This window comes from Eleutherodactylus coqui, chromosome 3 (genome assembly GCF_035609145.1).
Source record: "Eleutherodactylus coqui strain aEleCoq1 chromosome 3, aEleCoq1.hap1, whole genome shotgun sequence".
NCBI classification, from domain to species: Eukaryota; Metazoa; Chordata; class Amphibia; order Anura; family Eleutherodactylidae; genus Eleutherodactylus; species Eleutherodactylus coqui.
Window position 1 is genome coordinate 175,192,015 of NC_089839.1, and position 23,577 is coordinate 175,215,591.

A 23,577-nucleotide genomic window follows, 5' to 3' on the forward strand; every position below is an offset into this window, starting at 1 on the left:
CTGAATATTGAGAATGCTGAGGTAACATGAAAGCTGTGCTGTGATTGGTTGCTATTTCTTATACTGCTGAGGTAAAATGAAAACTGTGCTGTGATTGGTTGCTATTTCTTATACTGCTGAGGTAACATGAAAGCTGTGCTGTGATTGCTTGCTACTTCTTATACTACTGAGGTTACATGACAGCTGTGCTGCAATTCGTTGTTATATATTATACCACTGAGGTAACATGAAAGCTGCGCTGTGATTGGCTGTTATATATTCTACCGCTGAGGTAACTTGAAAGCTGCGCTGTGATTGGTTGTTATCTAGATATATAAAAACGAATGTATGTATGTATGTCTGTCTTCGCAGCAACGCGCGACGAGTAAGCTAGTATATTATATATAATGGTATTCAGTGCATGAAGGGACTAATTTGCGTACCAGGGAAGACGCTGTGAGAACTCCTGTCGCAGTGTAATGCCGGCCGTATCGATTGTTACTAAAACTTTCTGGTCCTATTTAATGATGACGTGTTGCTACTTCGCTTTGTACATATGTTCCAATTCCACCGTTATGTTAGAAAACCGGACCTAGTCGCCAAGCTTCATTATATATAGCCGCTCCTGTATATATCAGACTCTGCTCTCTACAGATCTGGGCACAGATGGCTCCTAGTAGTAGGTTTGGCACAGAATCCTCTGTGGCTGTGAGTTCTCTGCCCTACTAACCAACTCCCTGGGGTATCTGGATGTGGCGTACATTTAGGTCTGGAGGAAGTGAAGTCCTCGTCAGTCTTGACTATAATAGATCTATTACAAACCTACTGTAGGTTCCTAAAATCACGCCAATAAATCACATTTAAAGGGCCATTGCAAAACCTCCTGTCTGTCTGCCAATGCATTTTGCTGCTTTCAGGTGCAACCGCAATAGACGCAATTGGAAATCCAGTGCAGAGCTGAGATATGATGATGAGCCAAATGGCAATGTGGATCTGAGCTTTTGAATAGGATTACGTGTCCTCCTACTGCATTTTCCCAGTGTATTGCAAGTGAACCAGCGCTGCAGCCCTAAGGAGCATTGCCATTGCAAATTTAAAACTGCTGCATTTGCACCAGTGTTTTGGTCGAATTCACAAGGGCGTATGTGCATTTACCACATATTTGCTCATCCGCGTTATGTTTTTGTGAGCGCCTCTGCATTTTTTACTGTACTTCTTGTGCACACAAATTGTGCGCATTTTCACACAAAAACCATGTTATTGAACATGAGGAACATCGTAACAATGATAGACCCCATAGCCTTATAAACAGACTGTCAGGTTTTTGTCTGAGGCCTGTCTCACACGGCCGTAGACATTTTACGTGTGCCCGCTGGTGCCGCAAGAACGCGTAAACGGGCGCACAAATCAAACGTTTGTGCGCACGTTCAGACGGCATGGACCCCGGTGCCCTCCCATCCTGCCCCCTTCCATTGAAAACAGAGAGGGGGTGAGAAGAGAGAGGAAGTTTAGCAGTCACACTGCTAAACTCCCTCCCACCTCCCTTCTCCAGCTGCTGTCATTGCTTGCCATAGGAGTCAATGCAGTGGCCGACGTATTCCGTCCAGAAAAATAGTTCCAGGACTATCTTTTCGGCCCAGCGTGAAAGCGCTCTGCACTATATTGGGCCTGGCCGGCCACTTTTACGCTGCGGGAATACGACCATGTGATCTGATAAATTGAAATCCAATGCATCAGATCGTAGCGTATATCAGCCATAAAAATGGCGGCCAATATACACTTGTCTGAAAGAGCCCTGAGGCTGCATTCACACTTGTGACTGTTTTCCACTTATTTCTGTTTCACTTCCGTTTTGCTGATCCAGTTTTACTAAAAACGGAAATCAGGAAAATTGAAGTGAAACAGAAATAAGTGGAAAACATTCCTGTAATTCTTTTTGGGTGGATTTATAAAACTGATCTGTCAAAAATGGGTGGTAGTGGTGCTTCAGTGAATGTGGCTCAGTGGTTAGCACTGTTGCCTTGCTGTGCTGGGATCCTACGTTCAAATCTCACCAAGGATAACATCTGCATGGACTTTGGAAAAACTTCATGCTGATGTTGACCTTGGTCAGATCTGAACCCAGAACTCCAGCACTGCAAAGCAACAGTGCTAATGACTAAGCCACAATGCATATATGGTGGCCACCATACAAACATCATGCCGATGTTGTCCGCAATCAGATTTGAACCTTGTTCTCCAGCAGCACAAGCCAACAGTTCTAGCCAGAAAGCCGCCATGCTTTGTTTCCTTTTCATCCTCCTACTTCTTTCTTTGGAGGAGGAGAATGAGACGATCTTGTACTCTTTCTCCTCCTCTGGAAGTGCAGGAAGGAGGAGGAGAAAGAAGGAAAAGGAAGGAGAAGCACAGTGGCTTAGTGGTAATCTGACCTATGACCACATCTGCATGGAGTTTGTATATTCTGTTTGTTTCTTCTTCTAGTTATTCTTCTCCTTTTCTTCCTTCGGAGAAGGATCAGAAAGAAGAAGCATTTTGGCTTAGTTGTTAGCACTGTTGCCTTACAGTACTGGGGTTCTAGGTTCAAATCTGACTACGGGCAACATCTGTATGGAGATTTTCAAAGTCACCACTACCACGTGAAAAACTGAATGAAGATGGTGATTACAGAAATGGATTGAAACTGAAGGTTCAGATTCAATACATTACTATGGGCTGCAAAACTGAAATGTTTTCTTTACATTTCCCACAATGGAACAGTAAAACGGAAATTAAATGCTAGTGTGAAAAGGCCATAAGGGTATTTTTGATGGCAAGAATATTGCTGCAGGCTGTGTTACTCTTGGCATTAGAGCTGATAGAGACCTAATATGGCTAATAATGCAGAACGAGCCCTACCTTACCTGTCAGCTCGGAGATGCAGTAAAATCTATGGATCATTTGGTGCTATCTAGGTGATAAAGCTGCATCATGGGCAACCTTTGAAACGAATATATATTAGTCATAAGTCCACTGTAACCTTTTCTTCCGTTTCTAAACATTGAAGTTACGATTTTTATGGTGACCAAAATTAATCACAGAGCCTTATTTCTATTGCACACCATTTTCTAATTTACTGACTGCGATTAGCAGGGTAGACAATGTTGTGATTGCCACAGTGACCTGTAGATAAAGAAAAGACAGTAGGGCTCATGTCCACGGGAAAAAGAAGAATTAAAATCCGCAGCGGATTTTAACTCTTCTCCCGCGCGCGGATCCGCACCCCATAGGGATGCATTGACCACCCGCGGGTAGATAAATACCCGCGGATCGTCAATAAAAGTGATTTAAAAAAAAATGGAGCATGAAAAAATCTGGACCATGCTCCATTTTCATGCGGGTCTCCCGCGGGGACGGCTCCCGCGGGCTTCTATTGAAGCCTATGGAAGCCGTCCGGATCCGCGGGACACAAAAATCATATTTTACTCACCCGCTCCGGTTCTTCTCTTCTCCGCGGCGCCATCTTCTCTCAGCCGCGGCCGGATCATTTTGCTTCGGCCCGGCGCATGCGCGGGGCACGTCACCGACGTCATCGTGCACATCCGCCGAGCCGAAGAATGAAGATCCGGCCGCGACGAGAGAAGATGACGCCGCCGCGAAGAGAAGAAACGGAGCGGATCGGAGGTAAGTTTATTCTCATTTATTTGCATTTTCAGCCCTCATGTCCGCGGGGCAGGAGGGACCCGCTGCAGATTCTACATGTAGAATCTGCAGCGGATCTGATTTTCCCCGTGGACATGAGGCCTAAGAGTTATATACTTGTACTTGGATGTAACCATGGCAACCCGAATCAAAACATCCAATGCTTGCATTACATGTTTTATTTAGAAAAAAGTATAGGGAGGATAATAGAAAAATGTTCTCTCTGTAATGTTCTATCTATCTAATGTTGCTAATTAGTATTAAATGACAAAACAGCTTGGTTTATTAAAACAAATAATAAATTGGCGCTCTTTAAGACGCAATTCACGCAGTGTACTTTGCTAAGGATATACTGCAGAATCTGGGAGCGTTCCACATCAAATTCACGGCAAACAAGTGTCCTGTTGAAACCTGCGTCTTGAAAAAGAAGAACTTCCATCACTTCTTGATATAGATTTTTCACGGTCTCTGTGTCAGGATGTCTGCATGTGGATTAGTCCCACTGAATGAGGCTAATCCATATGCAGATCTACAACAGCTTTCAGTGCAATTTGCAACAGAAATCTGCACTTAAAGGGGTTCTCCCACTTCAAGCTGTCTTCAGGCAGCTCCATATATTGCACAGTGGCTCGGGTTGGTACTGCAGGCTGAATCCTAGTGAAGTGAATGGATCTCGGCTTGCAGTACCAACCCAGACCACTGTGCAATGTACAGAGCTGTTTGAAAATGGCTAGAAGTGGGAGAACCCTTTTAAATGCATAGGTTTCTCCTGCAGTCTTCCTTTTGAAGAACATGGTAGATTTTCTTGTTGTGGATTCCCCGTGTGAACATAAGGTTTTTGTTTTTTTTCATGATTAAGTATTGTTGCATATGAGAAGAATAAAAGGCCCACAAATAATCTGTCACGCTGATTGCAAGTCTATAATCACTGACAAATGAGAAATTGGTAATAGTCATTTATAAATAAACACATGGTTACAAGTTTGGAAAGCCAATTACTGTTCCTAGAGCGGGTGGAAAATGTCACTAATTGTTATTACACAAGAAAAAGCATGAAATATCCCCTGAAGTCACTAGAGAGAATACTGATCAGGCCATAGCAAAATGTATGACTGGCATGATGCCTTTGCCATCTGTGGGCAGTAGTATGTTATAAAGATAACTATCCTCATGACAATGTCTGAAATAGTCCTTTTATAGTTTTTTCTATTCAGCCAAGACATAAACATGTTTTCCCCTGAGCAGTGATTATAGGATTTCTTTTACATCATGTTTCTGAATCTACTATATGCGTAGCATTTACCATACAAGCATAGTGGAAGGGATTTTAAGACCTTTCCATCCACACACGGCGAAGAAAATGCAAAACGTAAAATGACCTGCGCTGTGGATTTCCACTGTGAAAAATTCACACCAAATCCACAACATGTGAACGCACCCTAAAAACAGTTGAATCTAGGGTTGTTTTTTCCCCCTTCACTCAGCTTGGCTCTATTAGCTTTGTCCACTTTTATGGACCCATTTGTAGGTGTTGGGGGGAAAAGTGCTACAGGGCTTCTTAAAGGGGTTTTGTCATTAGAAAAAAAAATCCAATACTTGCCTATTCCTCCCCCCCCCCCCCCCATCAGTCTTCTTACCGCATCTTCTCCTCGACGATCTTCCCCTGGCTCCTGCAGTCCCCCTGGGTCACATCACTGCAAGCCGGACGGATCCTCTTCTTCCGGTGATGAAGCGTAAACTCTTGGTAGTCTCCTTCCTGCAGGGCAATGTACGCTACGTCACTAGGGACATAGCGCTCATCGTCTAGCAGGGAGTGCCGAGCTACTGCTGAGACTGTGCATGCGTGCTGTCTTGCTGCAGTAGTATATGAACACTTGTGGTGAGACAGTGTGCATGCACAGTCTCGGCAATAGTATGGCTTCCTTGCTAGGCAGTGATTGCTACTTCACTAGTGATTAGGTACATTGACCTGCAGGAAGGACAATGCCGAGAATAGATGCTCTAAAACGGGAAGAGAGGATCCGTCCAGCTTGTGGTGAGCTGACCAGGGGGGACTGCAGGAGACAGAAGAAGATTGGTGAGGAGAAGATGCAGTAAGAAGACTGATGTGGGAGGAAAAGGTATTGTTTTGTTTTTTTTTTCTTTCTAATGACAGAACCCCTTTAAATATGGCGTTGATCCAAATGTTAGGTTTTCTCGCATTATTGCTTTGATAAATATATTTCTGTTCTTTTCCTTGAAATGAATCGAAACCCAAAGGATCTGTTCACTTCTGCTTTGTGGCTTCCTTTCCGACTAGAAAGCATGACTTCCTGCTGGATCCAGTTGACTCGGTTGACTTAATAAGAGTTCAGTCACATTTTTCATGGGACTTCCAACACAGATGTGAATACAGCCTAGCGGAGTTTACATTGGTACCGAAAAAGAAAAGCTAATCTATTAATGCATAGAAAAATGACCACTGTCATGGAGGTATTAGTCCACAGAGCAGCCCAAAATTTTTGGACACTCACTTCGGTGTCCATATCTTATGTTGACCGTTCCACAACCCTTTAGCATATGGTACATCTATGAGCTGATGGTGAGGTAAGTATCTCTTGTAACTAAGCCTCCATCAACTTTTCACCATGACTGTCCCAAGATCGCTGAGTGTCTACTGTTTGTAAGTAGATACCCATCTGTCCAGTAGTGGTAGATGTGGCCCTGGCCTCTTAGTATTGGCGAGGGTTTCCTATTGAACATTGTACATGAAGGTACATCAGATGCAATATATTAACAATCTGTACATCTAATCCCAATACTGTCTATTTTTATTTCTAGGTCTTACAAGGACTTGTTGATGTTCGCATTCCTCACAATGACTTTTATAGAAAATGTAAGCTATGATGGGTAACATCCTATATAGTATAAACCTGCCGATCACTAATGTATGCCCATGGCTAGAAATGAATGGGCATTTTATTACAGTTTGTAATAAAGATCATAATCTCATTAATTATTGATGTCTGTTTGGCAGGAAAGTCATAGCCTCAGTCATAACGTATATAATAATTTTATGAGTTAAGGTTCATCGTTAAGTATCAGCTTTTTTTTGTATATACCGCAATAAAATCAAATCTGTGGATCCGCACTAGCACTAACTTTGGCATTACAGACAGGCCTCTATATTCAGAGATGTTTGGCAGCCATGACAGTTTCTCTTTTAAAGGGGTTGTCTCCTCAAGTAAAGCCCTATTTTAGAACACTGATGGAGTAACCTTTCTCCCTTCTGTTGGCCAGAGCAGAGATCTGCTAACAAAGAGCAGCTCTGATGGTTGCAGCCTGTTCATGTATTCGGTAGTCACTGGGGTGTAAATATGATGGAGGCAAACCATACGGATACTGTGAAGCGTTTTGAGAGAAGGGCCCAGCCTTTGTATGATTCATCCCCCTCTGTCACTGGGTGACTATAATTGGTGTGGGACAATGCTCTTCAGTGCAATTTCAACTTTTGGCAAACAATCAGAAGGTCCGTTCGTTGGCTGTTGGAAGGGGAAAACGCCTAACTTTATGCGGTGTGCTATGGGGACTATCCATGTATGCCACTGCATGGCTGGCCATTCATTTCAATGTCTAACATAAAAATAAAAATTTGGTACTGTGTTAGGCCGAATGCACGCTGGCGTATTTGCATTGTAAAATCCGGAGCGGGTGTCCGCCTCCGGATTCCGCAGCAAATACTGCCAATTGACATGCTATTGAAAATCTCTTTTCTCTGTCCACAGGTGGAAGTCAATTAGGATTTTTCTACTCACGGAGGGAAAATCGCAGCATGTTCTATTTCAGCGTGGATGGCTTCCATTGAAGTCAATGGAAGCCGCCTGTCCCATGGCCCTTCTGCAATGGCATACCGGAAAGGCTGCGGGGTCCGCATCATTGCCTAGCGACGGTGTGATATTATCTGTACTGTGTATGTATGCCAGCTGGCACATCCGCAGCACAGATAACAAGAATCCGGACTGATATGCAGGGGTCACCGGCCAGGCACCTGGTTGGATTCTGTAGCGGACTCCGACCCGGCCGTGTGCATTCAGCCTTAGTCAGTAGAATAAAATGTAGATATGTTTCGAGGCTACTTAGGGCTCTTCATCAGGCTAGTTTAACAAAATATCTGAGAAAACACACAAATATAACAACTCTGATACAAATGTATAAAAATGTTTGCTACTTTGAACGTAGGACTACATCTGTCTAAAAGATTTATGGCCGGTATAAGATGGGAGAGATCTGGTGCCGGAGTAGTAGAGGCGAGCGAGGCTCTGATCCACATCAATGCAGAGACAATAAAACTCTCTCTTATCTGTGAACATGTTAAGGATTTACTCGCCAAGGTCATCCTGTTACTTTTTTATATTTACATAGGGCTGGAAAGTGAGTGGTACTAAGCCACATGATTTCTTATAAAAAGAGCAGGTTAGAGAGGCAGTGTCTCGCCTCCTGCACACGACAGGGTAGCATCTGGCATGCGGGATGTGATCCTGTGCCAGGTGGGTGACCCCGCTTACCTGTCCGGATTCTTTGTACTGTGGAAGCATCAGCAGGTGTGCATGCGCACTACAGAAATGGAGCATGCTGCGTTTTTACTGCCGCAAGAGGCAATCACAGTTGATCTCCGCTTGTATGCATGAAGCAGTCCTCGATAGGAGGCTATGGGCAGTATTTACTATGGAATCTGGGGACAGCCGCCGGCCCCGGGTTCTGTAAATCCAATCCGCCTGTGTACAGGAGTCCCCTCTCAGAAACAAAGATGGTCAGATATTCACCAATCTGTGAAAAACTGTTTAAAAATTGTTGAACTATTTCAGGAATACGTGTATGTATGTTTCTTCAGATATTTTGTTTCACCATGCCTGATGAAGAGACCTAAGTAGTCTCTGGGCTGCTAACACAGCCATTTGTCAGCCACTAAAAACAAACCTTTTCAGAAGATTATTTTTGCTCTTGTATTGAGAGGAATATGATAATGTCTGGCATGTAGTAATGTACTTCCCTTGTAGTGGCCAATGTTGTCATTTGGGCTTTCTAGAGCCAGACCTATAGCAATCACCTGATGGCCAGCTTCAATCTCCAAAGGAGTATTCTTCATGGCTCACAATCCCTTTTAAAAGTAGCCATCATCCCGCAGATGACTTTTTTGAATGATTGATGATGAAAACCTTTCATTTATTATCCTGATAATGAACAGCCTTCTTTCTTCAGTATTTTTAGATATAGTGGATGAGAAGTCACGTCACACTCTACAGGAGAGCATGCATAAAATTACTGCTCCGACTCAAATACTATGGGGAAGACAGGACCAGGTACTTGTTTCTTTTAGAATTTTACATGATAAATGTACTGAATTTTTATAATTTCCTTAAAGGTGTTTTCCAGGACTAAAATATTTAATGAGTTATCCTTGGGATAGGTCCTCAATATGAGATTGGTGGCAGTCTGATTCTGGTATCCCTGCTGATCAGTTGATTGCAGTGGCTGTAGTGCTCGGGCGAGTGCTGAGACTTCTTCTCTGGCCTGTGATGTGACGTTCATTGAGCTAAATGTCCTATGTGCAGCTCTATCCCATTCACATTCATGGGACAACCAGTACAAAATGTATGTAATTTGAAGAGGCTATTCCAGTATACCAGGAAAACAGTTGATCAGCAGGATGCTGATATTGATAACCTACTCTTAGGGCCCTTTTAAACGGAACGGTTGTCATTCAGATTCTCGCTTCTCAAACGTTGTTCAGTTTTCGCAGGTATAAAAATCAAAATACGATCAGCCTGTACAAACAGGTAGTTCCTCATCTATGAACAACTGCCTGTTTACTGTGAATGGAGGAGAACAGCTGGATCAATGAGGGAAACAAGTTGCCACAGGAGGTGGTTAATTCTTCAATGGAAGTCCTCAAACAGAAGCTGGACAGACATCTGTCTGAGATGACTTAGTGAATCCTGCACTGAGCAGGAGGTTGAACCCGATGACCCTGGAGGTCCCTTCCAACTCTACCATTCTATGATTCACTGAATGATAATCACCCCTGTGTGAAAGCATAGGAACGATAATTACTGTTAAGCCCGACAATCGTCCTGTGTCAAAGGACCCTTAGTCTTGGAAAATCCCTTTAAAACTGCTTATATTTGCTGTAATGAATGTGAGTTTACTATAGCAAGAGCAGCTTTCCGCTCTGGCTCATAGTGGTCCAATGTGGAGGATCTGCCCTTATGACACTTATTTTCCTTTTTAATTGGTTTTCCATATAAAACTTGGAAGCTCTTCCAGCAATCTAATATATTCCCAGTATTAAACATTACAGTAAGTTGTTGATTCCCTTATTTTAGGTCCTTGATGTTTCTGGAGCAGAAGTCTTGTCTAATGCAATACCCAGAAGCCAAGTAGAGATACTGGAGAACTGCGGGCATTCAGTAGTGATGGAACGACCACGAAAATCAGCAAAACTCATAGTGGACTTTTTATCTTCCGTGCAAACCACAGAGAATAATAAGAAGCATGATTAAACATTCAGGAATGCTCAGGCCTCCTTATGGTCCTCTCTATACTGTATTTCTCTGAGCTTCTCAGGGGATTATGTAGAACTTCTAGGAAAGTAGCTTAGTTCCTTGTGAACAGAAGACCAGAACTGCGTCTGAATACAGATCACTTCCAGTGCAGCCGGGTCTTCAGAATAAAATGCATTGGGTATTGCAGTTGTGGCTTATTGAAAGACTATTGTAAATGGTACCCAGTGGCATTGTAATAGTTAAAACCTGCATTCAGACTGATACAAGAATCCTGATGCACTGAGCCCACTGACCCAAAACCATGTTATGATAAAAGCTAGATGAATTTTAGCTGATTAATAGATATAAATGTAATAAACCCAAGTAGGGGGAACCTCACTAATGGTAAGATAATGTGATGATGATGGTATCGGCCATATTATATGTCCGGTACATACAAGACATTGCACCACTTCCAGTGTGTGCGGTGCACTAATATCTGGGTATTGTGCCTTCCAAGCCGTTTTATGCAGATGACGTTATATACAAATCAGCTTTGACACTTTGCCCATGATGGATGATTTTGCTGCTACAGAATGAGCGCTGCATGGCTGTTTATTCAGAAATATCACCCGACATCATTTACTGAGTCATTATCCTATGGAATTACTACTAACCCCGGTCGTAAGCAACGCCAAAGAACCCAGAGGTTGCAGTTATCATTAGGGAGGTAATAGGTGACGTACAGGTGTGCTGCAGCACATGGCACAAACCAGACCCTTCGCATTAACGCGCATGATCTTTGCTTTTTTTGATTTGTTGCTATGGTTTACAGCACATCTGCACTAGTAATGCCGATCACAATGATATCAATACTTATTACAAGGCAATACTATAGTAATATAGGGTTTTTCATGGTGATTTGGCCACAGGGGGCAGTATTTCAGGGCTTTATGGCTCATATTTCTGTATTTCTTTACCCATGGACCAGTATGCAGTTCTTATTTGTGGTAATAAATATTCACATTGTTACTGGTTTGTATTTTTCGGTCATTTGATAACTTTGAAGGGACTTTTTGGAAAAGGCAAAAAGCGCAATATGCAGTGACTAGAACCCATTGATTTCAATGGGTTCGCTCACATAAGTGTATTTTGCGCGTGCATTTAGTTTTCGCAAGATATTGCACAGCATGTTCTATTTTTGTGTGTATTGCACAAGAAAATGGCACATAATAAATTCAACTTTTTGCTCATTAAAATCGAAGGGACCATCCTTGTCCCACATGCTTGTCTTCAATGCTCCACAGGTGGAGAGAAACACTACACAATGCTATTCAACTCAATGGGATGTCTCCACTCTGCCTTAGGACCGCTTCACACGGGCGTATTTGGACGCAATACGCAGAGAAGAGAACTCAGTGATTTCAATGGGTTAATTGTCAGTTTCCCCTTTTTGCCCTCGCATTTCTTGCACATACAGAAAATAGAATATGCTCTATTTTGTGTGCAATTGCATCAAAAAGCCCCATGGAAGTCTATGGGGAAGGTGGAATGCGCATGCAATATGCAAGGGGATGCGCAAAATACAGCAAACACTGCTGAGAAGAGAACACACCTGGACCACATTAGGCTAAATCGCCTTTTACATCAGGGTGGGGGTGGTGTGGGGTGTTGCATGCGCAAAAAAGTACAGTACAATGCACAAACGAAAGTGCCACCTTTATAGCGCAAATACGTTGCACTTTAGTGTGTGTATTTGTGCACACGCCTTTGTGATGCTACCCTTGGTCAGCTTTCAGTTAAGTGTTTTTCCAAAAATGGAAACCTGACGGAATGGAAGCAAACAGAGGCCTTTCTGTTAGTTTTCCGTTTTTTCGAAACCCCAATGAAATCAATAGGAGGGGAGAAAAATGATCATTCTCTCTCCCCCCCCCCCCCCCCTCCCTTTTTTAGATCCGTTTATCTCCTCCAAAAATGGACTGGAGAGATGGAAACCCTGAACTCAGACAAGCATTATTTTGCATGCGCCTATGTACACATAGGTGTGCAAAAAAAACAAAACGCTCGTGTGATTGAGCCCTGAGGGTGCCGCCTTGACACTGACAATAAAACCGTGTGATGTGCGAGTGAGTGAAAACGCATAATTCTGCAACCAATGATTTTCAATTGTTTCATTCCCATTTGTAATGTTTTCACTCCTGCGATGTTGCGATTAAAAAAAAAAAAACGCAGAAAGATAGGAAATGATGCAAATTTTTTTTTTTTTTAATCACCCAGGTTTCAGCCACTTTTTTATCGCAACTTGCAATTTTCGTGCAATGCGTTTTGACTATTGCACTAAAAAATGGCACGCAGCAGCGATGCAACATTCTCAAAAAAAAATAAAGCACTGCTGATGCTCAAAAACTGCCTAAAAACAATTGCAATCGCCAGTGTGAAGGATCCCTAACGCCAATGTGAAAGCAGCCGTTTTCCCACAAGGTGTGTGACTTTTGTTGCTTTGAAGCTAAGTTGCAGTCAAATTGCTGTTAGCATGGCAGCACCGTGTAACATTATCACTGTAATGTAAATCAATATACAGCCAGCTATACTTATAGATACAGTATAGGGGAAAACCCACCGTCCAGAGATGATGGGAAATGTCATGTAGCTTCCACAACCCTTGTCCTCGTGTAGAAGTGAACTCTGCTCACCCTGCAGAAATAGTGACCCGTCACCCATATTGCTGTGCCCTGTACCTTGGCATCTTATCTGTACGGGCTGAGGATTATACTATTAAGACACAGATCAGCGTCATAAATCTTTAGTGCGCAGTTCATACATGACATGGAACTGGAGGAGGTTAAAGTCACACTTTTTGTAAGGCCCACTGCACACGGGCGGAAATTCCGCAGCAGGATTTCCCGCAGAATTTCCGCCCATGAAAGCTGCCATAGGATTGCATTAGAAAACGCAATCCTATGCAGACGGCCGTGATTTGTCTGCGCAAAATCAAAATTGCGGCATGCTCACTCCCCGCCCGGCGGCTCCGTTCTGCGCATGTGCCGGCAAGCCAGCACATCAAAGAGCCGGAGCCGTGGGAGAGGTGAGTGCCGCACTGGTCCCTGCAGGGGCTCGGGTCAGGTCCCGCTGCGACAATTCTTGCAGTGGGATCGGACCCGGCTGTCTGCAGGCGGCCTAAGAAGGATGTTATGAGCTAGCCATAGACCTAACAGTTAACAGTTATCATTACCACACCAACATGGAAGCTTTGTCATGTAAGACATTTGGGGGACATTCACATGGTCTTTTTTAATTTTATTTTTATGTGACATTTTTCCACTGTAGCTGGAGCATCTATAGGAGCCCCAGTTACAGGGAAAACATCCCCTGTAGTGACAATAGTCACTTGCAGAGCTGATCAGGGTCTGTAGGATCCTGTAGCTCTGCTGTGCCAGGGGCTCCCGGCGGTCACCAACTCGCATAGTGAACAAAACACTTCCACTTCTTAATACATAGTGCTCATTGAGTGCTGTGTACTAGGGAAAGGAGAAGGCAGAAGGGGTTAAAAACCACTTCTCCCTCCTCCCGGTTATCAGCTGTGACTAACAGGTCACAGCCGACATTGCTTCTCATTGATTGCAGAAGCAGTGGTTTTAACCCTTTCCAATCCAATTTGTATACTAGTTTTCCTAGGGGGCTTACTCTTTTTCTGCTGTTATACAATGGCACTATATGCTGGCTAAAGCCAGTACTGCATGAGGTGACACATTATATAGGCTCCGACAGAAGAGAGGCTGACAATATACAGTAAGAGAACCCCGATGGGCCTCTTCCAACATCAGAGCTGTACAGCCTAAAATCATAATGTCTTTAGACGTCAGACAGTGGATTGGAAAGGGTTAATCCTGTGCTGTATTTTCACTAGTGGCTGGGATTAAAGCCCAGGAGCAAGCACCGTAAATTTACTATGCTTGGTCCTTAATGGGTTAAAACCCACTGAGAAAAAGCTTTCTGCTATGGAATTGTTATTATGGACTCCTAACATTAAGGAGATGTAATTCCACAATTATTGTCTGCTGAAAAAATACAAGAAAGCTTCCCGCAGTTAAAAACTCTATAACATCTGCATTATTTGCCAAAATTGGCAACTGTGCAGCATCCTGCGGGCTAATTCCGCCCATGTGAAAGTACCCCAAGGGGAAGAAAACAGCAGATAGTAGATCTCTGGCACCTGTTATGTCCAAGGGGAAGTAAAAAGGTTAGACATGCGCTTCTAGTCTTTCACCCAAGACGGAGTGGGGGGAATGGGACCGTCGAAACTTGAGGAGTATTATAGAGCCTGTATCCTAGACCAATCTAGGCTATGAATGAAAAGAAATGTTAACTTGGGATGGGTGGGTATAGAAAAAGATCTAAATAAATCTAGGCCTCTTGACCTCCTACTCTTAGCAACCACTATAGCGTGTGTAGTCAACAACCCACCGCTAACAGTTAAGTCTGACTTCATGTCTCCTCCCATGGTGGCTACATTGGAGGCATGGTGCACCATTATCAAGACCTCCAGTGACTTTGACACTCCAACCACATTACAGATCCCCATAGAAGTCTTAGATCATGTCGTTGAAGACTTAGGAATATGCAGATGAAAGATTAGAGGGGTATGTTGGGTGGGGGACTTTTTGACAGAGAGTGGTATCAAACCCTTCGAAGTATTAGTCAGAGAGTTCGTTCTTCTTGCCATTAAAAGGTTTAGATATATGCAGGTTAGTTCTTTTTTTACACTATCTAAATTAAGATAAATCAATGTGCCTATAGAAGTACAATAGTTGTTGCAACCTGCGATATCAGCCAAATCACCAGTGACTAGAAAACTCTATGACATCCTCACTGGTAACTCCTACCCAAGGAAAAAGGTGCATGTCCTCAACTGGGAAAAATAAATAGGTGACAGTTTTCCAATGGAGGAATGGATCTCGGCATCTACAGTCGCAGCACGTGCCACGAAAGGAGCAACAATATTAGAGACCCATGCCAAAGTGTTAATGCAATGGTACCTAACCCCATCTATCTTGGCAAGTAGATGGGTAGGAAGCAGCGACAGGTGCTGGAGGGATGCGGCCAGTTTGGCTCACTGATACATATTTTTTGGGCTTGCCGTCAAATTGTTCTGGGGAGAAGTGCTTGACATCCTAAAAAAAAGTCACGGGAGTCTCACTCCCAGATACACCTAAAACATTACTTCTACTCATTGGTCTGAAAAGTCTCCCCCATAAGGTGAGGAGCTCGATTGCTCATGCCCTTATGACGGCAAAACATTTAATGGCGAGACACTGGAGGTCTACAGAAACACCCAAGGGGAAAGATTTTGATAACAAAATGGTAGAACATGCCACTTACGAGAAACTCATGGCCCTCCGAAATAATACAATAGTGAAATACAAGGATATGTGGAAATCCTGGCTTACATGCTACCCATCTAAACTTCTTTATGGGAACAAGTTTAGGTTAATGTTTTGACGTTGTCAATGTTTTGACTCTATATGTGAACACTTACTACTAAGTGCCTGATCTATGTTTCCCCCCTCCCTCCCTTCTTACCCTACCTGGACATACCTGTTTAACTGGTATTCTGTTACATCTGGAGGTATTTCTCACCATTAAGTAATCCGTCAATGAAAAATGTCCCTAGATGTCAGACACAGCTTACCAACTTTGCCCTTGTTTAACTCTTAAACAAGTAAATACAGGACAAAATGGACACTTCCAGTGTGTTTCTGAGTAAATTCTAGCCAAGACTGATATATCACATGATCCCCTTCACATTTGAAAAAGATGAGCTGAATTCAATATGATGGAGTTCAAAGTGGCTGCCGAAAACATCTCCTACACCAAAAAATGCAACCTCCCTCCTAATTCATTGTTACACCAGTTACACACGTGTCCAAAATTTTGCCTCACCCTGTATTTTATTCAGTTCTGTGGTAGGTCACATGTTTCCTTTTAAGCAGTTCTAGTAGAGGTATTGCTAGTGCTTTGTATCTGATACTAAATATCGATTGCCAAAAAAGTGCATTTTTCTGCAGATATGGCATTAGACTTAGGATGTACTTTCAACATATAACCAACCAAAACTGCAGTGGCTGATTTATTTCTAATGTCTAATGACATGGCAAGTAGCCCTGTCCTCCTGTCTAACCCTTTTAACTCTTTCTTCTGGGGTCCATATCATGATGGGCTTAATCATAATCACTAAGGATTAATTAATTCTGTTCGGGATCAGCTGCGCTAATAATCTGTCAAAAACCTTCTTGGAAATTAAACAGGAACTGAGACGTTTTCCCGGGGTGTGCTGACACATCGCGGACACGGGCTCTGGGCCATCAGCTGACTGATAGGAATGTATTTGCATGAATATTTTCATTTTCTTGCCTCAGGGTTCTCTTAAAGTGCCTATAAGTGATACAAAATTACCTGATTGTCAGTAATTAGTTTATGGTATATGACATGGATTAACACATTCATTGCTTTTCCTAAGGATAGATTTACGCCACAATCAAATTTGTTGCAAAGTCTGCATGCCGGTCTTAGCAGCCGTTCACACCACGTTTATGTCTACGTCTACAGACTCCATCATAGGGTCTCCCTTCTAGTAATGACAGCCTGTGGGTCCATTTGGGGCCCTATTGGAATACTATTTTCGGGGATTCAGACAAAACCTGGGATGGAACCCTGGGAAATGTATACCTAAATGTGCTGTGAATGGCCTCTTAAATGCAGATTTGGATTTGTTGTGAATATTGCAAAGGCTGCAATCCGCAGTAATTACAAGGCAAAGTCGAATCTGCAGCAAAATCCGTATGTAAAATGTGGAGTTTGTGTCGTAAAATTATGCCCAGTCTGAAGTCACCTTTAGGGCCCATTCATGGGGTTGTATTTTTAGGCCATGTGTCATGTCTGATAGAGAAATGTAGATAGAACTGCTGGATTATAGCGCAACCCTCCCAGAAAAAAACTTGTTGAAGAACCAGTTAGGTAGTTTTTTATTGGACGAAATTGTCTTTGAAACACGTTTTTTGCTGGCTTTTAATTTCATCCACTAAAAAAATCCTACCTAACGGTTTTTAACAAGTGTTTTTTGGATGGTTGTAGTTCTATCCACGATTCTCTATCAATTTCATGCCCTATACGTCTCGTTGGCAGCACCTCCACATGAGTCTCTGGATCTATCACCGAAACACCACTTGGGACTCCAGTGACAATATTTAGTCTACATACATACATGGGGTTGCTCCACCCCCTTTTTCATTCCAATTTGCCATGTGTCATGTCTGACCAGGCATGAACAGATTCCATGACAGAGGATGGGAATTGACTGGAAGACGTGGGGCAACCTGAAAATGGTGACGGAACTGCAAGATGGGATAGGAAACAAATGGGCAAGAGCAAGGGTCTGTCCTTGATCCTAAAGTGACCGAACCTGCCTAAAAAGTGGAGCTGCCACCCTGAAAAGGGCAAAGACTCATTCTTTAGAGTCGAAATGTCGCCATCTTGTGTGCTGAGGAGGCATTATTGTCTACGTATTCCTATGAATGCATAAAATACAACCGCACCAAATCTGCTGCCTGACGTCTCTCTTATTATATGTACCCTGAAAAGGGCAACTCTGCGACAGGACCATAGGGACTTCCCTACATGGTACAAAGGAGAAAGAGCAACTCCAGGAATGGCCAAACTGAACTGACCTCCAGCACACAAGACTACAAGCACTAAAGGGATGAACCATAGTTAAAGAAGGGAGAACAAACAGACAAAGATATTACCATACACTAATCAACAATTCTGGCCACACAACTGAGCACTCCACAAGACCAGGAGTACAGTTGTATAACCAGCACACTCTGACAGAAGCTGGGATAAGAACCCTCTCACAGACTCTGATAGGTTGGCTGGGCTGGCAGTCACCTCACCCAGCCTATCAGAGTAAAACAGAATAGAGATGTGAACCCTTCGGTGTTAAGACCTAGTTATACACAACGGTTATTGCTCAAAAGCCATCTTTTGAGCAATAGTCATCGTGTCTAAACGGGTGGCCATCGTGCACTTTTTGTGCACTATTTGCTCATCGCTAACTTTTAGCAAGCTGAAAATCAGCAATGAGCCTTATCAGCAGCACACTCTGAGTTCTCAGTGTGAAACCGCTGATAGTATTGAGCACTCCGAGAACACAGCAGCTGTATACAGGAGACAGCGCTCACGGGGTAGCCTTCATTTACACACTAATAAGCTCTTAAGTAGCTAATTAGCTACTTAAGAGCTTATGCAGAGTGAACACTTAAAACTGTCAAATTTTCAGCAACCACCTTGCTGTGTAAATGCACACAACAATTATCGCTCAAAAGATTGCTTTTAAGCAAATTTTGAGTGATAATCTTTGTGTCTAAATGGGCCTTTAGGTGTAAAATGACTACTCGCAGGTGGGAGCATGCGCGTCATGTGGTCCGGCACTGACGTCATGACATCACACTGACCCCGTGCATAAGAACCCCAACACGGTGACTCTTGACGCCTTGAGAACATGGACCCATAATAGCTAATTAGGCTATTCACACGGCAGTTTTCACACGGACCAATGATCTGTGTTAAAACAAAATGCTGCATGTCTAAGGGCTTGATCACAGGGGCCTATTTGGGCCATGTACCAATTTTTGCACATAGAATTCACAGTGACTATAACCCATTGATTTCAATGGGGTTGTTCACATGAGCACATTTTTTCACACGAAGTTCAATGGCATGAAAAAATACGCGGTATGTCCAATACTGGTGAGTAATAGTCCATTGAAGTGGATGGGCCAGGGCAAATATGCAGTAAATATGCAGGAAACCTGTATATTCACTGCATATGTGCACTGGAATTACATGGGCCTTTCTGAGTACTATTTTGTGTGCGCTAAAACCCACAGAGGTGGGTGACATACGCGGGTGTAAACATATTTCGGGCACATGAAAATGCAGCTTTTGCCCACAAGAATGAGCCCATATTCTCATCTGTTTTCATGCAGTATATGGGCCTTCCCTTATGTAATCAGGCTAATTAGGCCTGTAGGTTGCATCTACTTCATGTATGTGATGCGTTATGCATTAGAGTGTTATATGAAAGCAGCTTGCATTTAACCCATAGTTCCCCATTAAGGACTTCATATACTGCTCCCCTCGACATGGAGTAACAATAGTGGTGCAGTGGTTGAAGTTGCATCCAAACCTTGATGTCTGATGGTGCCCAAGTGCCCCTCTGCCAAGTAAAAGTACATCACTGTAAAGTTACAAGTAAGGGTGCCAACTTGTCGAGCGCAGATGCCCAACAGGTCGTCCCAGTGATAATTGTCCCTGGGTCAGGACCATATAATAGGCGTTGGCACTATGTTCAGGACTGTCAGGTTGGACTTTTGACCATCACAGTGACTACGGCCACTTGTGTTTGTATGGACTCATTTGTTACTATTACTAGATTGGTTAAAAAAAGTTAATAAATTGAAAAAGGCATTTCATTTTTGTCATATTTTTTGTTTAATATGATTTCCAATTTTGCAGAAGCTGGAAACATAATAATTAGAAATGGTCTTTATCCTCTCCCTACAATCCCAGGGACACTGCTATAGAGGATTTGCATTGACACAGCACCATCTAGTGGTCATGTGATGTACATACAATATGTAAAACTGACTAAGATATAAGTACAGCTTGTAGCTCGGAATATTTCCTGTAGTCACATATTAAATGCCATTTCTGATTTACTGTCTTTTTAACTTGACAATTACATTCTAACTTGATCCTTTTTAAATTAAAAATGGCACAGGCCTCCAACTCATGACTACTCATCGGGGATGGGGGATGACATGCAGGCACAAGTAATCAAATTTAGTCTTCTCTGGCCTATGGCGTGGCGATGACAGGTGACGGCAGCACACACATTGTTTTACAAAAATAACATTACTGAACAACAACTGGATAAACATTATTTCACTGGGGTGGGTTTTCGAACTTAAAGGGATTCTGTCACCAGATTCATGAAGTTTGACTCAGAGCTGAGATCTGAGTCACGGACGTGGGCCGCGCCAGCCTCTCCCCACCTGCATGCAAATCTATAGCGACAATCACACATGCAGTACTTTGCATCACATAATGGTTTTTTTTATCTCTGTACATAAATTTATATTCCTATTTCTCTACGTATTCAAAGCCCACGTCATTGCATCATGCTGCAGAGAAATGATCAGTATCTACACATCAGACAGAATACAATGTTGCAACTTGCAGAAGTGAGCTCAGAAGTTCTGCAAAACTCCCTATCCCACGTGCAGGCAGAACAGGGGAATCCCCCGGAGGGTTCCTAACTAGAGATGAGCGAGTATACTTGCTAAAGGCAATTGCTCGAGCGATCATTGCCTTTAGCGAGTACCTGCCCGCTCGAGACTAAAGGTTCGGGTGCCGGCGGCGGGCAGGGAGCTGCGGGGAGGAACGGAGGGGAGATCTCTCTCTCCCTCCCCCCCCCCCCCCCCCGCTCCCTCCTGCTGACAGCCGCTACACACCACTCCTCCGCGCCGGCACCCGAACCTTCAGACTCGAGCAGGCAGGTACTCGATAAAGGCAATGCTCGCTCAAGCAATTACCTTTAGCGAGTATACTCGCTCATCTCTATTCCTAACGCCTCACCTCCCACAGGAGTGCCACTTCCATTGTTATGCATAGTGATAGGTGGAGTACAGCATCTTGGGTGATATTTGCATGTAACTGTTCAGTGGGCCCCCAAAATAAATTTTACTGGTGGCCCCTAGGTACTCCAGTTCAACACTGTTTGGGCTTTTAAGACCAGACACTATTTGGCCATTTTTAGCACTTATTTGGGCGGTTTCACATTGTAGGGGGTCAAAACCAGACCGTTGAGCTGATGCTGTCTGCTTCCGAATTAGTCTTAGATGTGAGTACTCAGACGACGGCGGGAACAGGACAGATAAGGAGTAAGTTTGGAGAGAAATTAAATGTATTTTTCTTATTTACTCTTGAGACAGGGAAAAATCTAGAATTAACCCCTCACAACATCTATGGCAGAACCTTTGGTTGGAGTTCCATCGCAGATCCAGCTGCAAATACCGCTTTTTCTTCCGTCCCGAAACCAGGCAGCTGGGCAGAAAGCAGGCAAACCGCCTTATAGTCAATGGGTTCCACCCGGAGCTGTTCAGTTCCGTCCAGAGACGGAACCGTTCGGCCGCGGGGATTCACCTTTCCTGCTCCCTGAACGATGTAGGATAGTGGAATCCCCAGCGCAAGTGACTCCGCCCTTAAGTGCATAGTTTTTATCAAATTTTCAAAAAGCAAAACAAGGAAAAACAACATAATCCAATACCCTCATTACTGAACATAGAAGAAAAATACCTTCATTAATTAAATGAATTTTAAAAAGCATATATGTTCCCCATTATAATTTAATGCCATGATAGCACACAGATTGCCATTATCCATAAAACCACACCAAGGGTCCCAGAATCTTGCCCAACATATCTCTTCTATCATACCTGATAGCTCACAACAAACAGATCAGTCAGCTTACCATCTGTCTGTATGCTTTCAAGCTCTATGAAAGTCCACAGTGAATATTAACCCTTTCCAATCCACTGCCTGAAGACATTCTGATTGAAGGCTGTACAGCTCCGATGTTGGAAGACGTCCGGCAGAGTATTCTTGCTGTATATTACTGGCTGCTCTGTTGTTGGGGGCCTCTCCAGCATGTCCGATACTGCAGTATTGGCTTCAACCAGCAGATGGTGCCATTGTGCAATGGCAGAAAGAGAAAGCCCCCTAGGAAACCCTGAGTCCAAAATTGGATTGCAAAGGGTTGAAGGGGTTGTCCAAATTGTAACATTGTGGATACGCGGCTGATTTCCAGCCAAAATCCAGACCAGTGGTACAGATTTTGACTTTTTTGGATGCAGAAATGCTGCGTAATTTGCAGCGGAAATTCCACAGTATTTCCGCCACATTTAAACATACCATAAGGCCGCCTGCACACGAGCGGAAATCCCGCCGCGGGATTTCCGCCGCTGAAAGTTTGCATAGGAGTGCATTAAAATACGCACTCCTATGCAGACGGCCGCAGTTTGGCCGCGCGAAATCTCGCGCGGCAAACAAACCGCGGCATGTCCTAATTTTCGGCGGGGCACGCATTTACCCGGCCGCCGGCTCCGGTCTGCGCATGCGCCGGCTGCGCGGCAGCCGGCACATGAAAGAGCCGGGGCCGCCAGGCGCGGGTGAGTACGCGCTCATCCCTGCAGGCGCTCGGGTCGGATCGCGCGGCGAGAATTCTCGCTGCCGGATCCGACCCGCTTGTCTGCAGGCGGCCTAAGGCTGGGTCCACAAGGAGGCTGAATTCCAGCAGAATGTCTACAGAGTCCGATTTTCGTAAGAAAGTCTGATTTTCTCCTTCCAGCCGCGCCCCCCAGTTTTGATGGTCATCTATATTAATTTTCCATCCTCTGATGAAATCCCATCTGGCCGCTGAGCTGAACGCACATGCGCTTTCACAGCAATTACTCGCAGGCTCACCTGACATCAGATGCTGTTCACCTACTTAAGCACAAGCGCGTTCAGCTCAGTGGCTGGATGGCGCCTGATGTCAGGTGACCCTGCGAGTAACGGCCGAGAATGTACATGCGCGCATTCAGCACACAAAGAAAGCAAGTATAGGTGGTTGTAAGTACAAAAGCTCAGGCATCCATTGACACAGCGCCTGTGCGGGATTTCATCAGAGAATAGAAAATTATGTCTGTCCATGAAACCGGAAGGGCGTGCCTCGTGTGGCTGAGCGCAAAAAAAATTATGAAAATTTGACTCTTTTCACCTAATTTTAATACAGCACGGGAAAACATTAAGAGGATAGTAAAGTTAGCGGGGCCGTATAACAGTATATAGCAATATGGCAATCCATGTAGCAGCATTACATGCAGAGCTTAGATGGAATAGGGGAAATCTGATTACAGCTTCCCTTTAAAACCCGGTGAAACCTGCACCAAATTCTGCGCATTTTTGCAGCAGGGGAAGATCCACAGCTGATCGGCTACGTCTGAAAGTTTTTTTTTAACCTGCCGACTCATTCTGCACACAATGTGACCTATTGTCGCCAAGTATGCGCTCTCCCATGCACTTACTACACGTGTCCACTAGAGTGCAGTATAGTACGCCATTGGTCTTTGACACTTGTGCTGTAGGAACGTTAGGAAGAAGCTTCTGTTTTACGCCGGAAGGACTACAGGGAGCACAATACAGAGGCGGCGTAGTACTCAGGAACATGTCTCCACGGGTAGCGCCATTGTTGCTGAGCCAAATCCCTTATCTGTGAGTGGTGGTCTTCTCAAATATGGCC

The 23,577-nt window shown here is 43.8% G+C and overlaps 1 protein-coding gene across 1 annotated transcript in view; it reads left to right on the plus strand.

Moving 5' to 3' along the window:
• ABHD6 (abhydrolase domain containing 6, acylglycerol lipase) overlaps nt 1-11,210 on the plus strand; it is a 34,103-nt gene extending 22,893 nt beyond the window's left edge. The window contains exons 7-9 of the mRNA XM_066596592.1: nt 6,478-6,532; nt 8,896-8,996; nt 10,020-11,210. Coding sequence (XP_066452689.1) covers nt 6,478-6,532; nt 8,896-8,996; nt 10,020-10,196 — 333 coding nt within the window. The 3' untranslated portion in view covers nt 10,197-11,210. The remainder of the gene's footprint in view (nt 1-6,477; nt 6,533-8,895; nt 8,997-10,019) is intronic.
• Nucleotides 11,211-23,577: the final 12,367 nt, after the last annotated feature.